Genomic DNA, 16,114 nt, shown 5'->3' with positions numbered 1-16,114 from the left:
TGTTCTCCAGAGGCCACCATCCTGTTTTGTGTTTTTAGTTGACATCGTTTAGAGGGAGGAGGCTTGCCTGAAGAAAAGGGTAGATTTTAGGGCATGACAAGAGTTCATCATAGCTCTCAGAAGCTCCTGTGGCTTGACCCTTATTAAAAGGAAGGGAGCCATCTCTTCTTTATTCTCTAGGAGAGCATGATCCAGGCTGGAGGTGGAAGTAGCTGCACTTTCTTAAATCTTGTCCTAGCTCAGGCCTCCTTTAGGCTTGTTTTGGGCTCTGGGCTAAAAACAGGTTTAATGTTAAAATAACTATTTTTTGCCCTCCTCCCAGATCTCTTCTTTGCTTTCAGGTGCCTTAACATTCTTTTCACATGGAGGTAAAGCCTTTTATCAGTTACTAGAGTTAAAAAGCATAAGAGGAAGTTTCCCTTTTGAAGATGCATGTTGATTTAAACCTATTTAAATATGATCAGTTAGGGGAGGGATCAGTTGGGAATTTGTGATTAGCTGATGCTAGTACATATAAACTAGATAAAAAGCAAAGAATTACTATATAGCACAGGCTTTCCTTGTGGCTCAGCTGGTAAAGAATCTGCCTACAATGCAAGAGACCTGGATTTGATCCCTGGGTTGGAAAATCCCCTGGAGAAGGGAAAGGCTACCCACTCCAGTATTCTGGCCTGGAGAATTCCATGGACTGTATAGTCCATGGGGTTGCAAAGAGTTGGACACAACTGAGTGACTTTCACTTCACTTCACTGTATAGCACGGGGAACTATATTCAATATTTTGTAATAACCTACAATGGAAAGAATCTGAAAAAGAATATGTATACTTGTATATATCACATATATACATGTATATATACTCATATGTGCATAAAACTGAATCACTTTGCTGTATATGTGAAACATATAAATCAACTATACTACTGAAAGAATACAATCTGTTAATAAATTACTAAGACTATGTCATGTGAAGGATGTTATTGTGGTAGCTATTTTGCAATATATAGAGTATATCAAATTATTATCACGTACAGCTTAAATTTGGTGCATTTTTCTAAGTTGTACAGTTAATATGCATAGGATTCTTTGCTATATTTATTATCCATTTGATTTCATGAAATATATAGTGATACCCATGCTTTTGTTCCTGGTATTGATAATTTGTATCTTCTTTCTTTTTTGTTTTATGAATTTAGCTAGAGGTTTATCAATTTATTGATCTTTGTAAAGAAACTACCTTTTGGCTTCATTGATTTAAAATTTTTTGTGTCCTCAGTTTTATTGATTTGTGCTGTTATCTTTATTATTATTATTTTATTTCTGTTTGCTTTATTTTGCACTTCTTTTCCTCATTTCTTAAGGTGCGTGTTTAGATTATTGATTTCTGGATGGCTCATTTGAAATACATATATTTATATCTCTAAATCCTAGATGTATCCCACTAATTTTCACTTGTTGTATTTTCATTTTTGTTCAGTTCAAAATATTTTCTACTTTGAGTTTTCCTCTTTGATCCATGGAGTGTTTCAGTTCAGTTCAGTTGCTCAGTCGTGTCCGACTCTTTGCAACCCCATGAATTGCAGCACGCCAGGCCTCCCTGTCCATCACCACCTCCCGGAGTTCACTGAGACTCACGTCCATCGAGTCAGTGATGCCATCCAGCCATCTCATCCTCTGTCATCCCCTTCTCCTCCTGCCCCCAATCCCTCCCAGCATCAGAGTCTTTTCCAATGAGTCAGCTCTTCACATGAGGTGGCCAAAGTACTGGAGTTTCAGCTTTAGCGTCATTCCTTCCAAAGAACACCCAGGGCTGATCTCCTTCAGAATGGACTGGTTGGATCTCCTTGCAGTCCAAGGGACTCTCAAGAGTCTTCTCCAACACCACACTTCAAAAGCATCAATTCTTCGGCGCTCAGCCTTCTTCACAGTCCAACTCTCACATCCATACATGACCACAGGAAAAACCATAGCCTTGACTAGACGGACCTTTGTTGGTAAAGTAATGTCTTTACTTTTGAATATGCTATCTAGGTTGGTCATAACTTTTCTTCCAAGGAGTAAGCGTCTTTTAATTTCATGGCTGCAGTCACCATCTGTAGTGATTTTGGAGCCCCGAAAAATAAAGTCTGACACTGTTTCCACTGTTTCCCCATCTATTTCCCATGAAGTGGTGGGACCGGATGCCATGATCTTTGTTTTCTGAATGTTGAGCTTTAAGCCAACTTTTTCACTCTCTCTTTCACTTTCATCAAGAGGCTTTTTAGTTCCTCTTCACTTTCTGCCATAAGGGTGGTGTCATCTGCATATCTGAGGTTATTGATATTTCTCCCGGCAATCTTGATTCCAGCTTGTGCTTCGTCCAGCCCAGCGTTTCTCATGATGTACTCTGCATATAAGTTAAATAAGCAGGTTGACAATATACAGCCTTGCCATACTCCTTTTCCTATTTGGATCCAGTCTGTTGATCCATGTCCATTTCTAACTGTTGCTTCCTGACCTGCATACAGATTTCTCAAGAGACAGTTCAGGTGGTCTGGTATTCCCATCTCTTGAAGAATTTTCCACAGTTAATTGTGATCCACACAGTCAAAGGCTTTGGCATAGTCAATAAAGCAGAAATAGATGTTTTTCTGGAACTCTGTAGCTTTTTCCATGATCCAGTGGATGTTGGCATCCAGAAGGACCCCATGCCCGAAGGGCGGTGGCCAAGAGGAGTTACCCCACGTCCGAGGTCATGGAGTGTTTAGAAGTGTGTTATTTCCAAGTATCTGGGGATTTTCCAGACATATTTCTGGTGTTGATTTTCAGTTTAATTATATGATGGTCACTAAACATTATTTAGTTAAGTCTAAAAAGATTTCTAAAGTTTGTTTTATAACCAGGACATGGTTTGTTTTGGTGAATGTTCCATGTGCATTTGAAAAGAATGTGTATTCTTCTGTTATTGAATGGAGTGATGTATCATATCAGATCCTATTGTTGATGATGTACAGTTCTTCTAAACATTGCTAAATTTTCATATACTTCTTTTCATTTCTGTGAGAGGAGTGTTGATGTTTCCAATTGTAAATGTGGATTTGTCCATCTCTTCATTTCTGTGAATTTTTTTCTTCATATATTTGAGAGCCTGTTGTTAGCTACATACGTTTATAAGATTCTTATATGTTCTTGTTGACTAGATCTTTTTAACCTAGTGTAGTGTCCTTTATGGGAGAAGGCAATGGCACCCCACTCCAGTACTCTTGCCTGGAAAATCCCATGGGCGGAGGAGCCTGGTAGGCTGCAGTCCATGGGGTCGCGAAGAGTCAGACACGACTGAGTGACTTCACTTTGACTTTTCACTTTCATGCATTGGAGAAGGAAATGGCAACCCACTCCAGTGTTCTTGCCTGGAGAATCCAGGGACGGGGGAGTCTGGTGGGCTGCCGTCTCTGGGGTCTCACAGAGTTGGACACGACTGAAGCGACTTAGCAACAGCAGCAGCAGTGTCCTTTATACCTAGTGATTTGTTTTTTCTTGCTTGGTAGTCAACTTTGTCTTTTATTCATATAGTCTCTCCAGCTTTCTTTTGATAGGTGTTTTCATGGTATATCTTCTAACCTCATTTTACTTTCAACTTTCCTATGTCACTGTATTAAAAGTGGGTTTTTTGGTAGACAGATTATAATTGTGTCTTGTTTTCAACATAACCTGAGAATTATGTTTTTCAATTGTTACATTTAGGCAATTTATATTTAGCATAACTATTGATATGTTTACATATAAGTTTACCATTTTAATATTTATTCTGTGCTTGTTTCTTTTTATACATTTCTTTGTTTTTCCTTTGCTGCCATCTTTCAGATTATTTGAATGTTTGATTACTGTTTTCTTTTTCTTGTAATTAATTTATTTTTTAACTGAAGGATAATTGCTTTACAGAATTTTGTTGTTTCCTGTCAAACCTCAACATAAATCAGCTATAGGTATACATATATCCTCTCCCTTTTGAACCTCCCTCCCATCTTCCTCCCCATCCCACCCCTCTAGGTTGATACTGAGCCCCTGTTTGAGTTTCTTGAAACATACAGAAAATTCCCCTTGGCTATCTATTTTATATATAGTAATGTAAGTTTCTATGTTACTCTTTCCCTACATCTCACCCTCTCCACCCCTCTCCCCATGTCCATAAATCTGTTTTCTATATCTGTTTCTTCATTGCTGCCCTGCAAATAAATTCTTTGGTGCCATTTTTCTAGTTTCTGTATATATATGTGTTAGTATATGATATTTATCTTTCTCTTTCTGACTCACTTCACTCTATAATAGGCTCTAGGTTTATCCACCTGTTAGAACTGACTCACATGAGTTCCTTTTTATGGCTGGTTAGTATTCCATTGTGTATATGTACCACAACTTCTTTATCCATTCATCTGTTGATGGACATCTAGGTTGCTTCCATGTTCTAGCTATTGTAAATAGTGCTGCAATGAGCAATGAGATACATGTGCCTTTTTCAATTTTGATTTCCTCAGGGTTTATGCCTGGGAGTGGGATTGCTGGATTGTATGGTGGTTTTAGTCCTAGTTTTTTAAGGAATCTCTATACAGTCTTCCATAGTGGCTGTTATCTATTTACATTCCCACCAACAGTGCAAGAGCATTCCCTTTTCTGCACACACACTCCAGCATTTATTATTTGTACACTTTTTGATGATGGCCATTCTGACCAGTGTGAGGTGATACCTCATTGTAGTTTTGATTTGCATTTCTCTCATAATGAGCAATGTTGAGCATCTTTTCGTGTGTTTGTTGGCAGATGGCTAACAAAGGTCGCATTTCTTCTTTAGAGAAATGTCTGTTTAGGTCTTTTTCCCACTTTTTAATTGGGTTGTTTGTTTTTCTGGTATTGAATTGTATAAGCTGCTTGTGTATTTTGAGAATTAATCCCCTGTCATTATTTCATTTGTTATTATTTTCTTCCATTCTGAATGTTGTCTTTTAACCTTGCTTACAGTTTCCTTTGCTATGTAAAAGTTTTTAAGTTTAATCAGGTCCCACTTGTTTACTTTTGTTTTTATTTCCGTTACTCTAGGAGGTGGGTCATATAGGATCTTGCTTTGATTTATGTCATTGAGTATTCTCCCTATGTTTTCTTCTAAGAGTTTTGTAGTTTCTTGTCTCACATTTAGGTCTTTAATCCATTTCTAGTTTATCTTTGTGTATGGTGTTAGGAAGTGGTCTAATTTCGTTCTTTTACATGTAGCTGTCCAGTTTTCCCAGCACCATTTATTGAAGAGGCTGTCTTTGCCCCATTGTATATTCTTGCCTCCTTTGTCAAAAATAAGGTACCCATAGGTGTGTGGGTTTATTTCTGGGCTTTCTATCCTGTTCCATTGGTCTATATTTCTGTTTTTGTGCCAGTACCATACTGTCTTGATGACTGTAGCTTTGTAGTGTAGTTTGATGACAGGAAAGTTGATTTCTCCAGCTCCATTGTTTAGGATCAGAATCAGGGTAGTTGATGGCTAGGGCAGCAGGAAATACAGTTCTCTAGAAGGGTATGGCTATCAGTATTGGCCAATACACTACAGTATTCTTGCCTGGAGAACCCCCCTGACAGAGAAGCCTGGCAGGCCATAGTCTACAGGGTCGCAAAGAGTTGGACACAGCAGAAGACCCCCCGCATGCATAGATGCAAGACTTTTTTTTTTTTTGCCTGTGGCAGCTGTGTCCCAGTGAGGGTTGAGGGTGAAGGTGGCATGGCTGTTTGGGTCATGGGGACCCTGGTGGCGCCAAGTGCGCAGGGACATGGACTGCCTCAGCCGCAGGAGTTATGGCCCTATCAGTGTCTTTTTTGGAGCCTCTGGTAGCTGGTGATCAGAAGGCCTCTTTGGCTAGTGTTTCTCCGTAGTTCCACCCATTCAGGCACTTAGAGGGCTCCTGTGCCTGGGGTCCTTTTCTGTTGTTCAGTTTGTCAAGCATATAGAGAGTCCCTCCTGGCTGGGCTCCTACCCTGTAGTTTGGTGTGTCAGGCACTTGATGGGCCAGGCTCTGTACTGTTCTGCTGCTGATGCTGGCCTATGGGGAGAGAGAGGCTATGGTGATGACTCCATGCCCTATGCTTGACTCAGCAGTATGGCCTTGCTTCCATGGCTTCCTGGCTTTTCTCCACAGGCATTTCCCACCACAGTCTCCTCCCTCACATCCCCTTGGTCCATCTCTCCAGTCAAGAGCAGCCCTGCCCTGTGATTGCTCCACAATCCCTAAGCTCCAGCTCCCAGCTGCTGCCCCTTCTAGGGGACCTGCATCCTTGTCTGGGGTATGTATGGCTGCAGCAAGAACTGTCTAATTCTCATTCCATTTAGGCTGCCACAGATCAGCTATTTCACTCTCAGCCTTAAATGTTTCTCCTCTGACTCAGGCAATTGCCTTGATGTGGAGATCGGACCGCTGCTTCACTTCCCCCACCCACCAAGGGCAGGTCCAGTCCTTGTAACACTCCTGTTTTTCTTCCTAGTTCTTCCATCCTCCCGAGTTTTGCGTGATTCTACATATTCTTCTCCGCTGCTCAGCTACTCCTGTCTGCTCTCAGCTGGTGGTCTGCATGCACTTCTGTGTCTGAAGGTGTATTCCTGATGTATCCATGGAGAGAGATATACTCCATGTCTACCTACTTCTCTGCCATCTTGTTTTCTAGTATTTCATTTTTATTGTATTTCTGTATATAACTAGTTAGTTGTTGCTTTAGGGATTGAGATCTTTGTTTCCTGAATATAGTAGAATTACAAAAAAAAAAAGTTTGATTTAAACCTAACCATGTAATTTTTCATGGCTGTCTTCTTTTTTTCCCATGTTTAATGCAGTGGACATTTTTACCTTTTATTATTTGCTAAATGGCTTGAAAATGGGCCTGAAATTTGATTTATTGTTCAGAAGAAATTCTTGAAAAGAATGAATAATTAAAGTAGTTATGTTTTTGTAATTTAAATGAATTACAGTACAGGTAGATATTTGAGATAATTATACCTCTATATGTGCCTATACTATTCTTATTTTGTGTTCTTTAGAGTGTAGTAAAATGGTGTAAAAACTGAGATAATAATAGTAATAAAAATTTATTCCCGTCATTCTAATTTCATGTTCTAAGTATTATTATATTTAATCTCCTTAATAAATGAGATGGTTTATTTTGGTTTTATTGATAAGAGGTAATGTGCCTCAGCAAAGTATTTTGTCCAAGACCACACTCTTAACTTGTAGTGAAATTTGAATTCAGACTCAGGTCTATTTGACTTTAAAATTCATGTTTTACCATTAGTCTAATCATTGATTCCACAGATATTTTTGAATACTTACTATGTGTCAGGTACCATATTGTTTCTGATTGAAAGTCAACATGATCTCTGCCCATATAATACTTCCTCTGTTGTGGATGAGATAGCCATTAAACAAATATAATAAAAATATAATGTGTAGTTACAGTAAATGCATTGAGGGAGAAGGAAAAGTTGTGATGAGAACCAAATACATGGGAATGTAGATTCTCTGTAGAAGTAACATTGAGGGCAGGAGGAGAAGGAGGTGACAGAGGAGGAGACGGTTGGATGGCATCACTAACTCAATGGACATGAGTTTGAGCAAACTTTGGGAGATGGTGAAGGACAGGGAAGCCTGGCATGCAGCAGTGCATGGGGTCACAAATAGTTGGACACGACAAAGCCAGTGAACAACATCAACAGAAGTAACATTAAGAAATAAGGATCCACTATTGATGGTAGTTAGCAAAGAGTAGGAGGAAAAGCTGTATCGTCAGAGAGAAAAAGATATCCCAAGGCGTTGGGCGGGTGAAAGAAGAAAAAGTTCTCAGAACTGAAACAAGGCCAGAGTGGCTGAAGAATAGTATTGTAACAGTCTTTGAATATGAGATGAGGCTCATGAGAGAGGCAAGGTTCAGTTTATCTAAGACTTTGTAGGCCATGCTAAGTTGGTTAATTAATGATTGCCTTGGAAATTTTCCTCCTTAAAAAAAGGCCATTTAGAATGTAAGCCATTTGTAAGATGAAAACTACCTACTTTCATGAATTAGTTGATGGATATAGCTGGTATCTCTTTATCTCAGAGCAAGGTAGTCAATCCTAAGAATCCAGCATCACTTGCTTATCTGTCTGCCCTGGAATCTGTGGTGTCTTAGGTTTTTCTGATAAAAGAAATTGAGATTTTTTTCCCAATGGTTAATAGGTTTTATTGTATTGGTTAAAATAATACTAAAAGAACCATACATTTAGAAAGTAATGTGAACATTGCACTTGAAAGGTTTTTCTCAACTTCAGACATGCTGTAGATCAAACATGACCTGCTGCTCTTCTTCATTTTAGCTCTTTTTAATGACCATTGAAATACACCATCTTTCAGTGTTTCCTTCAAATTTCTAATGTTTAAACACATTTTTATATCTTTCTCAGTCTGAGGGAAAAGGCCATACCAATGCTGGGGATGCAATATATGAGGTGGTGAGTCTACAGCGAGAGTCTGAGAAGGAGGATCCAGTCACTCCTACTAGTGGAGGGGGTCCATTGTCACCCCAGGAGGATGAAGCAGAAGAGGGTAAGAAATGAAACTTACTCAGTTTCTTCTCTTTACATAGCTGCTTTACTTGTATCCTTACAGATGTGTGTGTGTGTGCGTGCATGCATCTCTCTCTAAGTGGTAGGGGGAGGAGTGGTGTTTCTTCATAGTCTCTGCTACTTTTAGACTAGATTCTACTAGATGCAGAAGAGAATTTGGTCCCTTTGGTTCCTTGGTTGTGTACTCCTAAGTGCAACTTACACAATTATTTATATTTGATAGCTTAACTTTGCTGTCTTGCATGTTTGAAGTGTTTAATGAGAAGTTTCAAATTCTCCTAAGCATTTTTAGAATTTCAGTGGTTAATGTCATGTCCTACTCCTCATTTGACATAATTCAGTTTTGATTTGTTTATTGTTGTTGCCTTATCACTTACCATTCACTTTTTTGAAACACTAGCAGTTATCTGCTTTGTTTACTGCATGAATCCTGCTGAAAGTTGCTAACCAACCTCATGAGAGTCATACTTCATTTGGCTCTGTGCTGAGTACTTTTTATAGAAACTAGAGCTAAATGATGGATCTTTACTTTTAACCTTTATATTATCTGCTTATAGGATAGGGTTTATTAAAAGAAAGTTTCTTTATATCATCTTTGCCATCTGTTTATCCTTCTTGTCAAGACTCTATTCAAATCTGCTGCCCTTTCTAATATTGGGTTATTTGTCTTCTTGTTGATTTTTAAGCTTTCTTTAAATACACTGGTAAAGGTCCTTTACCTGGAGGAGGAAATGCCAACCTACTCCAGTATTTTTGACTGGAAAATCCCTATGGACAGAAGAGCCTGGCAGGCTGTATAGTCCATTGGGTCGCCAAGAGTTGGACACGACTGAAGCGATTTAACACATACAAGGTCCTTTATTGGATGTGTTTTACAGATATTTTCTTCCACTCTGTAGTTTGCCTTTTCACTTTCTGAACAATGTCTTTTGAGAAACGAAAGATTAATTTTTGTGGAGTTGAATTTGTCAATTTCTTTCTTCTTTTTTTTTTTTGCTGTGCCCTGTGTCTTGTGGGACCTTAGTTCTCTGACTAGGGATTGAACCTGGACTGCCCACAGTAGAAGTGCAGAGTCCTAACCACTGAACTGCCAGGGAATTCCCTGTCAGGTTTTTTTTTTTATTTTTTTTTTCATTAATGATGTGTCTGTGAACCATTTAAATTTTTACATGTAGTTGGAAGTAGAGTTCTGTTTGTTTTTTCACTCAGAAAACATTTATTATCTCATGGTTTCTGTGAGTCATGAATTATGCTTGTCTGATCAGTTGTGGCTTCATGTTTATTATGGAGAGTCAGATATTATTTGGGGGATTTAGTTATTTGAAGGTGACATTGATGGGGCTGAAAGCTTGAGGAAGCTTCCAGGGGGCTGATTCATCATAGCTGCCAAAATGATGCTGGCAATTGGCCAAGATACTTCACTTTCTCTCCACATAGGCCTCCCACTAGTGCTGCTTGGGTGTCTGTGTGGTACAATGGTGAGCTCTCCCCGGACAGCAGTCCAGGGAACTAAGGTGGAGGTTGCAATGCCTTTTATATCTTAGCCTTGGAGTCACAGAATATCACTTCCATAGTATTCATCTGCTTTGTGGTATACAGTGTAGTTGCTATTTAATAGACTTACCATGCATTTTGTCTGACATATTATTACTCCATGCCATTCAAGTCTTGGGAGGGTATTTTTTGATCCAGTGAAAATTTAGGGCTCATGAGGTTTGAAAGTTGTGTAGATGTGCAGTGTAAGGGAAGAGCCATTTACTTATGGAAAATAACATAATTAGAAAACTGATATATTTAGAAGTAAATGGCAAACTAAATGATCCCAATTTTGACTTGTTATTAATCAGCAAAATGTTTGGAGACATTCACTGGCAGGATCTGAAAGTACTGTACGAAATATTCGAAGGCCATCATTTTCTAGTCTTAGCAAGAGAGCTGACTTGCGCTCCAAATTCATTTTTGATGCAGCCCTTTTGACAAAGTTCGTTCTGTGCAGGTGTGTCAAAATGGCTGCCTCAGCATATAAGGAACGAGGGGCAGAAGAGATGTGAGAATATTCCGGTGGTAAAAGCAACGAGGCTTATAGCTGAATTGGATGTCATGGGCAGCAGAAAAAAGAGAAGGGAAGGGACAGAATCATAGATTAAATCTAGGTTTCTAGGTTAGTGACTGGATGATGTTGATGCCAGCAAACAAGATAGGAATACCTGGGAAGAGTGGGTGTGGGGTTGGGGTATGATACATTCAGTTTCAGATAGTGATGGATTTGAACTCACTGTGGAACATTGAAGTACAGCTATTTTTCAGTGATTAGAAATGGTATTATATTGTGAGAGAAGTTTTAAAAATTGGAGATAAAGGTTTGAGGGTCATCAGTGTGAAGCAATGATAACTGGCTGAAATTTCTTTGAGAGAAAATGTGGGAGGGGTGGGTTAACAGTAGAGTTTTGAGAGATCACTAACATTTCAGGGTCGATGCAGGAAGAGAAAGTCAACTAAAAGAGCTGCAGAAGAAATGATCAGAACAGTAGGAGGAGAACTAAAACAAGGTAGTAATGGACCAAGGAGTGGAGATTCAAAAGGAGAAAATGGTGTTGCAGTATTGACAAACGGAGCAAGGAGATTGAGTATAATAAGGAACAAGATTGTTCATTGGATTCGGTAAATCTGAGAGGCTACTGGGTACCTCTGCAGGTCATTTTAATAAAGTTGGAAAAGAAGCCTTCTTATACTGGACTGAGGAATGACTAGAGGTGAGAAAGGGATGTTTTAAATACTTTTCAGACTATTTTTTCAAGAAAGTCAATAGAGAAGAAGAGGAAAGAGCCTGGACTTTAAAACATTGAGTTGCATGTGGCCACAAAAGGGCATTTTTAGGGTGTAAGAGATTTGAGCTCATCTGTAGCAGGGAAGGGAAAGCTAAAAATAGTTACCCACCCAACACTTAAGGGTGCAGTTTCCTAGCAGGCTTCCTGTGTCTTTACAAATGCTGTTTACTCTGCTTAGAGACTTTTTCTACTTAAGGCCACCTGAGTAAGCTCTTCAACAAAGACATGTTAACAGTCAAAAGAAAATAGTGATTTTAGTATACAGGCAGTTTCCATACTTAGCAATGTTTAAAAATATTTTCTATGATATTTTTTAATTGGTTGCTCAGGCAAATTATGTTTAAAATGTATTCAATGCAGGAATGGCTTGAGTGAGAAGCTTGACAAATCTGCTTATGAAAAAGCAGTCATAAATATCAATAAAATGGTCAAAAAACGGGCAGTGAAGGACTTGAGAAGGTGATCAAATTGTATAAAAATATGGAGAAAGCATTTATTCAAGAAAAACCACTGAGCCTTGAGTGAGAACTGTGAATGGTGTTTTAGTACTTGAGGCATCTCCTGTTCTGCTCATTCCCACCACTGGCTTATTATCATGGTGGTTTTGCTAGGATGGGGCGAGCTGTGAAAACTGGTAGCTTTGCTTTCACCCCTGGAAGGGACTCACTCGATTTGGAGCAAATGTAGAAAAAGCACAAATCTCTGGAACATTATTGGAAACAATAGTGATTTTTTTTTTAATGGCGAAAGAATGTGAAGACCAGTGTTTTATGTAGAATGATGTAATTCTGGTTGGGAAAGAAGAAATCTCCTTCCAAAGGAGATTTAAGGAATGACTGGGCCTTGTTAGTTCTGTGTATCACTGGTGGTCTGGGAGGCTGTGTATACATGCAAGGCTGCACACACACTCAGGCAGATTAGGGAGGGTCCTAGCTATTCACAGATATATGCTGGACACGAGGCCTTGCACGTGTACAGCGGTTTTGCTTCTTTTCTGTTCTACGAAGAGAACGTGTTCCAGGTGGAGTAAATGGCCGAAGGCTCATCTTCCCTGTAGGCTTCCCCTGTGAGCAAGTGGCAGCTCCTGGGCTCTGAATCTCAGAATGCAGAATCTACCCTCTCTCTGGTACTATCATTTCTTGGACTGGATTATTGCAGTACCTCCTAACGGGTCTCCTGCATTCCACCCTTGTTCACTCCCCCTTTGTCTGTGGTTCTGCACTAGCCATAGTCACCCTTTTGAAATTTGTCAGATTACATTTCTTCTCTTCTAAAAATCCTCCATTGGCTTTTCATTTTGCTTGTCAAAGTTCTTTACCATGGTTTACAAGGTCGTATGTGATTTTACTTTCTGATTTTAACCTTTCTGACCTCATTTGCTGTCACTTTCAGCCCCACAAATTCCACCCTTGTCCTTTGCTCTCCTTCACAGTTCAGTTCAGTTCAGTTGCTCAGTTGTGTCCGAATCTTTGCAACCCTGTGAACTGTAGCACGCCAGGCCTCCCTGTCCATCACCAACTCCAGGAGGCTACACAAACTTATGTCCCTTGAGTCGGTGATGCCATCCAACCATCTCATCCTCTGTCGTCCCCTTCTCTTCCTGCCCTCAATCTTTCCCAGCATCAGGGTCTTTTCAAATGAATCAGCTCTTCACATCAGGTGGCCAAAGTATTGGAGTTTTTCAGCTTCAACATCAGTCCTTCCAGTGAACACCCAGAATCTCTTTTAGGATTGGCCAGTTTGATTTCCTTGCAGTCCAAGACTCTCAGGAGTCTTCTCAAACACCACAGTTCAAAGGCATCAATTCTTCAGTGCTCAGCTTTCGTTATAGTTCAATTCTCACATCCATACATGACTACTGGAAAAACCATAGCCTTGACTAGACGTACTTTTGTTGACAAAGTAATATCTCTGCTTTTGAATATGCTGTCTAGGTTGGTCATAACTTTCCTTCCAAGGAGTAAGCATCTTTTAATTTCACGGCTGCAAACACCATCTGCAGTGATTTTGGAGCCCCCCAAAATAAAGTCAGCCACTGTTTCCACTGTTTGCCCATCTATTTTCCATGAAGTGATGGGACTGGATACTGTGAACGTAGTTTTCTGGATGTTGAGCTTTAAGCCAACTTTTTCACTCTCCTCTTTCACTTTCATCAATAGGCTCTTTAGTAGTACTTCACTTTCTGTGTGCTTCACAGACACTGCTATAATCTGCCTCTGGGCTGTCGCACTTGCTGTTCCCCCTGGAAGGACACCTTGTTTCCTGGATTGCCAAATGGGTCTCTCCTTCCTCTTTAATAAGTACCACCTTCTCAGTGAGATTTTTGCCTTCTGAGTAAATAGCATGAATAATAATAAATGAAGGAATAAATAAAAGTAAATATATTTATCACAAAAATTACAGAATAAATTAATATGTTTTCTTTTACATTGCTTCAAGATGATTTCATACTGAGAAAGACTAGAAAAACAGAAGTGACATTTCTGAAATTGCACTTGAAAAATGAAAACATAAATAAAATTTTCAATTTCTTATTCTTATATATGGTTTGAATAAGAACAAGTCATCAGATTTCTATTTTTCCCTAAAAATTTTTACTTCTGTTCTTAACAAGTTTTCACTGTTTGAGATGTCAGCTTGTCTTTTGAAAATCTATTAGCCATCACCCATATTAAAAAAGCTACAGAAATCACAGAGTAGGAAGTAATAGTTTCTTTTATAGATGAGACATTTCATACATTTTTCAATACACTTTATTATTAGTTCTATAATTGACATTTCTGTCAACGCAGATATCAAAAGTTAGAGCTGGAGGTGGAATAGAAATGTTTTCCTGCTGGGGGGATTTGGAGTATTCTTTTATTTAATTATTTTCAGCAATTTGCCTGTCAAAGCAAAAGTGGAAGTTCAAGTCACTAAATTGTCTTACCTTAGCCTGTAATTTAACTAAAAAGGGATGCAGACTTTAAAGGACTAAGATTGCTCTTAATTTCCTGGGATAGATCTAAAGTAAAATGAATTAAAGTATCTTTGCATATTTTTCAAATGCTGTTCGAAAAATGAAGTGTGGTAAAGGGAATTAATTTGAATGCAAGGAATCTTTGCAGAAAGTTAGGTCCATCAATGCAACTGCCATAGGGATTATTTTTAAACAACCTTGTCACCTTTGTATACTCCTTCATGTTCTGAATTGCTCCTGCTTTTGAAACTTGAGGTACACTTGATTGTGCTTCATTTGGTTTTCAAGCTGACTTTCTGTTTGTTGACCTCAGACTTGTATTTAGTTACTTATAACATGGATGGTAAATTATAAGAAGACAATAGATGGCAAATACAGGGTGATTTCCTTTAAGACACATGCCCAAGTAATTGTAAAAGACCAGATTCACAGTAATATGAGGCAAGCTTCACACTTGCTTGTAAACTAAATTTTACTGTAATCTGCGTTTTTTATTTTGTATTTAGATTGGTTAAATGCTATCTAGACTAAAATTATGCCCTTTGATCTGAGTGACTGGTAGCTAATACCACTTATAATTCATTTTGTTTGCAGAGCAAAACAGTCTCAAACTCAACTAGAAGTTTATTTTCTTTTAATTTCTTAATTCATAGTCTGATTAAAGATTATAGGCAGCTTTTACTGTAGAAATCAGTTTGCAAATGAGATTTCTTTATATTTGAATGAAAATACAATGGAGAATATAGAAAAGAAATGAGTTTTTTTTTTTTTTTTTAAGAAATACAGTGATCAAAAAAAAAAAAGAAAGAAATACAGTGATCATACTAGGGTTTCCCTGATAGTTCAGTTGGTAAAGAATCCACTTGCAATGCAGGAGATCCTGGTTCAATTCCTGGATCGGGAAGGTCTGCTGGAGAAGGGATAGGCTACCCCCTCCAGTATTCTTGGGCTTCCCTTGTGATTCAGCTGGTAAAGAATCTGCCCGCATTGTCGGAGACCTGGGTTTGATCCCTGGGTTGGGAAGATCACCTGGAGAAGGGAAAGACTACCCACTCCAGTATTCTGGCCTGGAGCATTCCATGGACTGTATGCTGCTGCTGCTGCTAAGTCACTTCAGTTGTGTCCGACTCTGTGTGAGCCCATAGATGGCATCCCACCAGGCTCGCCCGTCCCTGGGATTCTCCAGGCAAGAACACTGGAGTGGGTTGCCATTTCCTTCTCCAATGCAGGAAAGTGAAAAGTCAAAGTGAAGTCGCTCAGTCGTTCCCGACTCTTAGCGACCCCATGGACTGCAGCCTACCAGGCTCCTCCATCCATGGGATTTTCCAGGCAAGAGTACTGGAGTGGGTTGCCACATAGTTCTGGACTATGCTGGAGAATTCCATGGACTGGTGTCACAAAGAGTCAGACATGACTGAGTGACTTTCACTTTCAGTGATCATATTGCACTTACTTATGGTAGGTGCTGATTAAAGAAGTGCTTCTCAGGTTTTAAGTGTGTGTGTGTATTACCTGGAGATCTTGTTCAAATGAAGTCTTACTTAAAAAAAAACTCTATCAGATGCCATTGCTCCTGGTCATACTGTACTCTGAGTAGCAAGAATTTAAATTGCCTACACATATTAATTTGTTTATTCCTCATATCAACCCCATAAGGTCAATACTGTTATTATATTCATTTTACAGATGAGAAAATATGAGAAAATAATACTGGCATGCTAGA

The 16,114-nt window shown here is 39.1% G+C and overlaps 1 protein-coding gene across 3 annotated transcripts in view; it reads left to right on the top strand.

Moving 5' to 3' along the window:
- Positions 1 to 16,114, top strand: part of RABGAP1L (RAB GTPase activating protein 1 like) — a 736,110-nt gene that overhangs the window by 164,142 nt on the left and 555,854 nt on the right. For all 3 annotated transcript variants that reach the window (XM_025287225.3, XM_025287224.3, XM_025287226.3), the window contains exon 11: positions 8,443 to 8,584. In XM_025287225.3, the coding sequence (XP_025143010.1) occupies positions 8,443 to 8,584 (142 nt within the window). The remainder of the gene's footprint in view (positions 1 to 8,442; positions 8,585 to 16,114) is intronic.

Source organism: Bubalus bubalis, chromosome 5 (assembly GCF_019923935.1).
Source record: "Bubalus bubalis isolate 160015118507 breed Murrah chromosome 5, NDDB_SH_1, whole genome shotgun sequence".
Classification (NCBI taxonomy): Eukaryota; Metazoa; Chordata; class Mammalia; order Artiodactyla; family Bovidae; genus Bubalus; species Bubalus bubalis.
The sequence above is the reverse complement of the archived record's forward strand: the minus strand, read 5'-3'. Positions and strand labels throughout refer to the sequence as shown.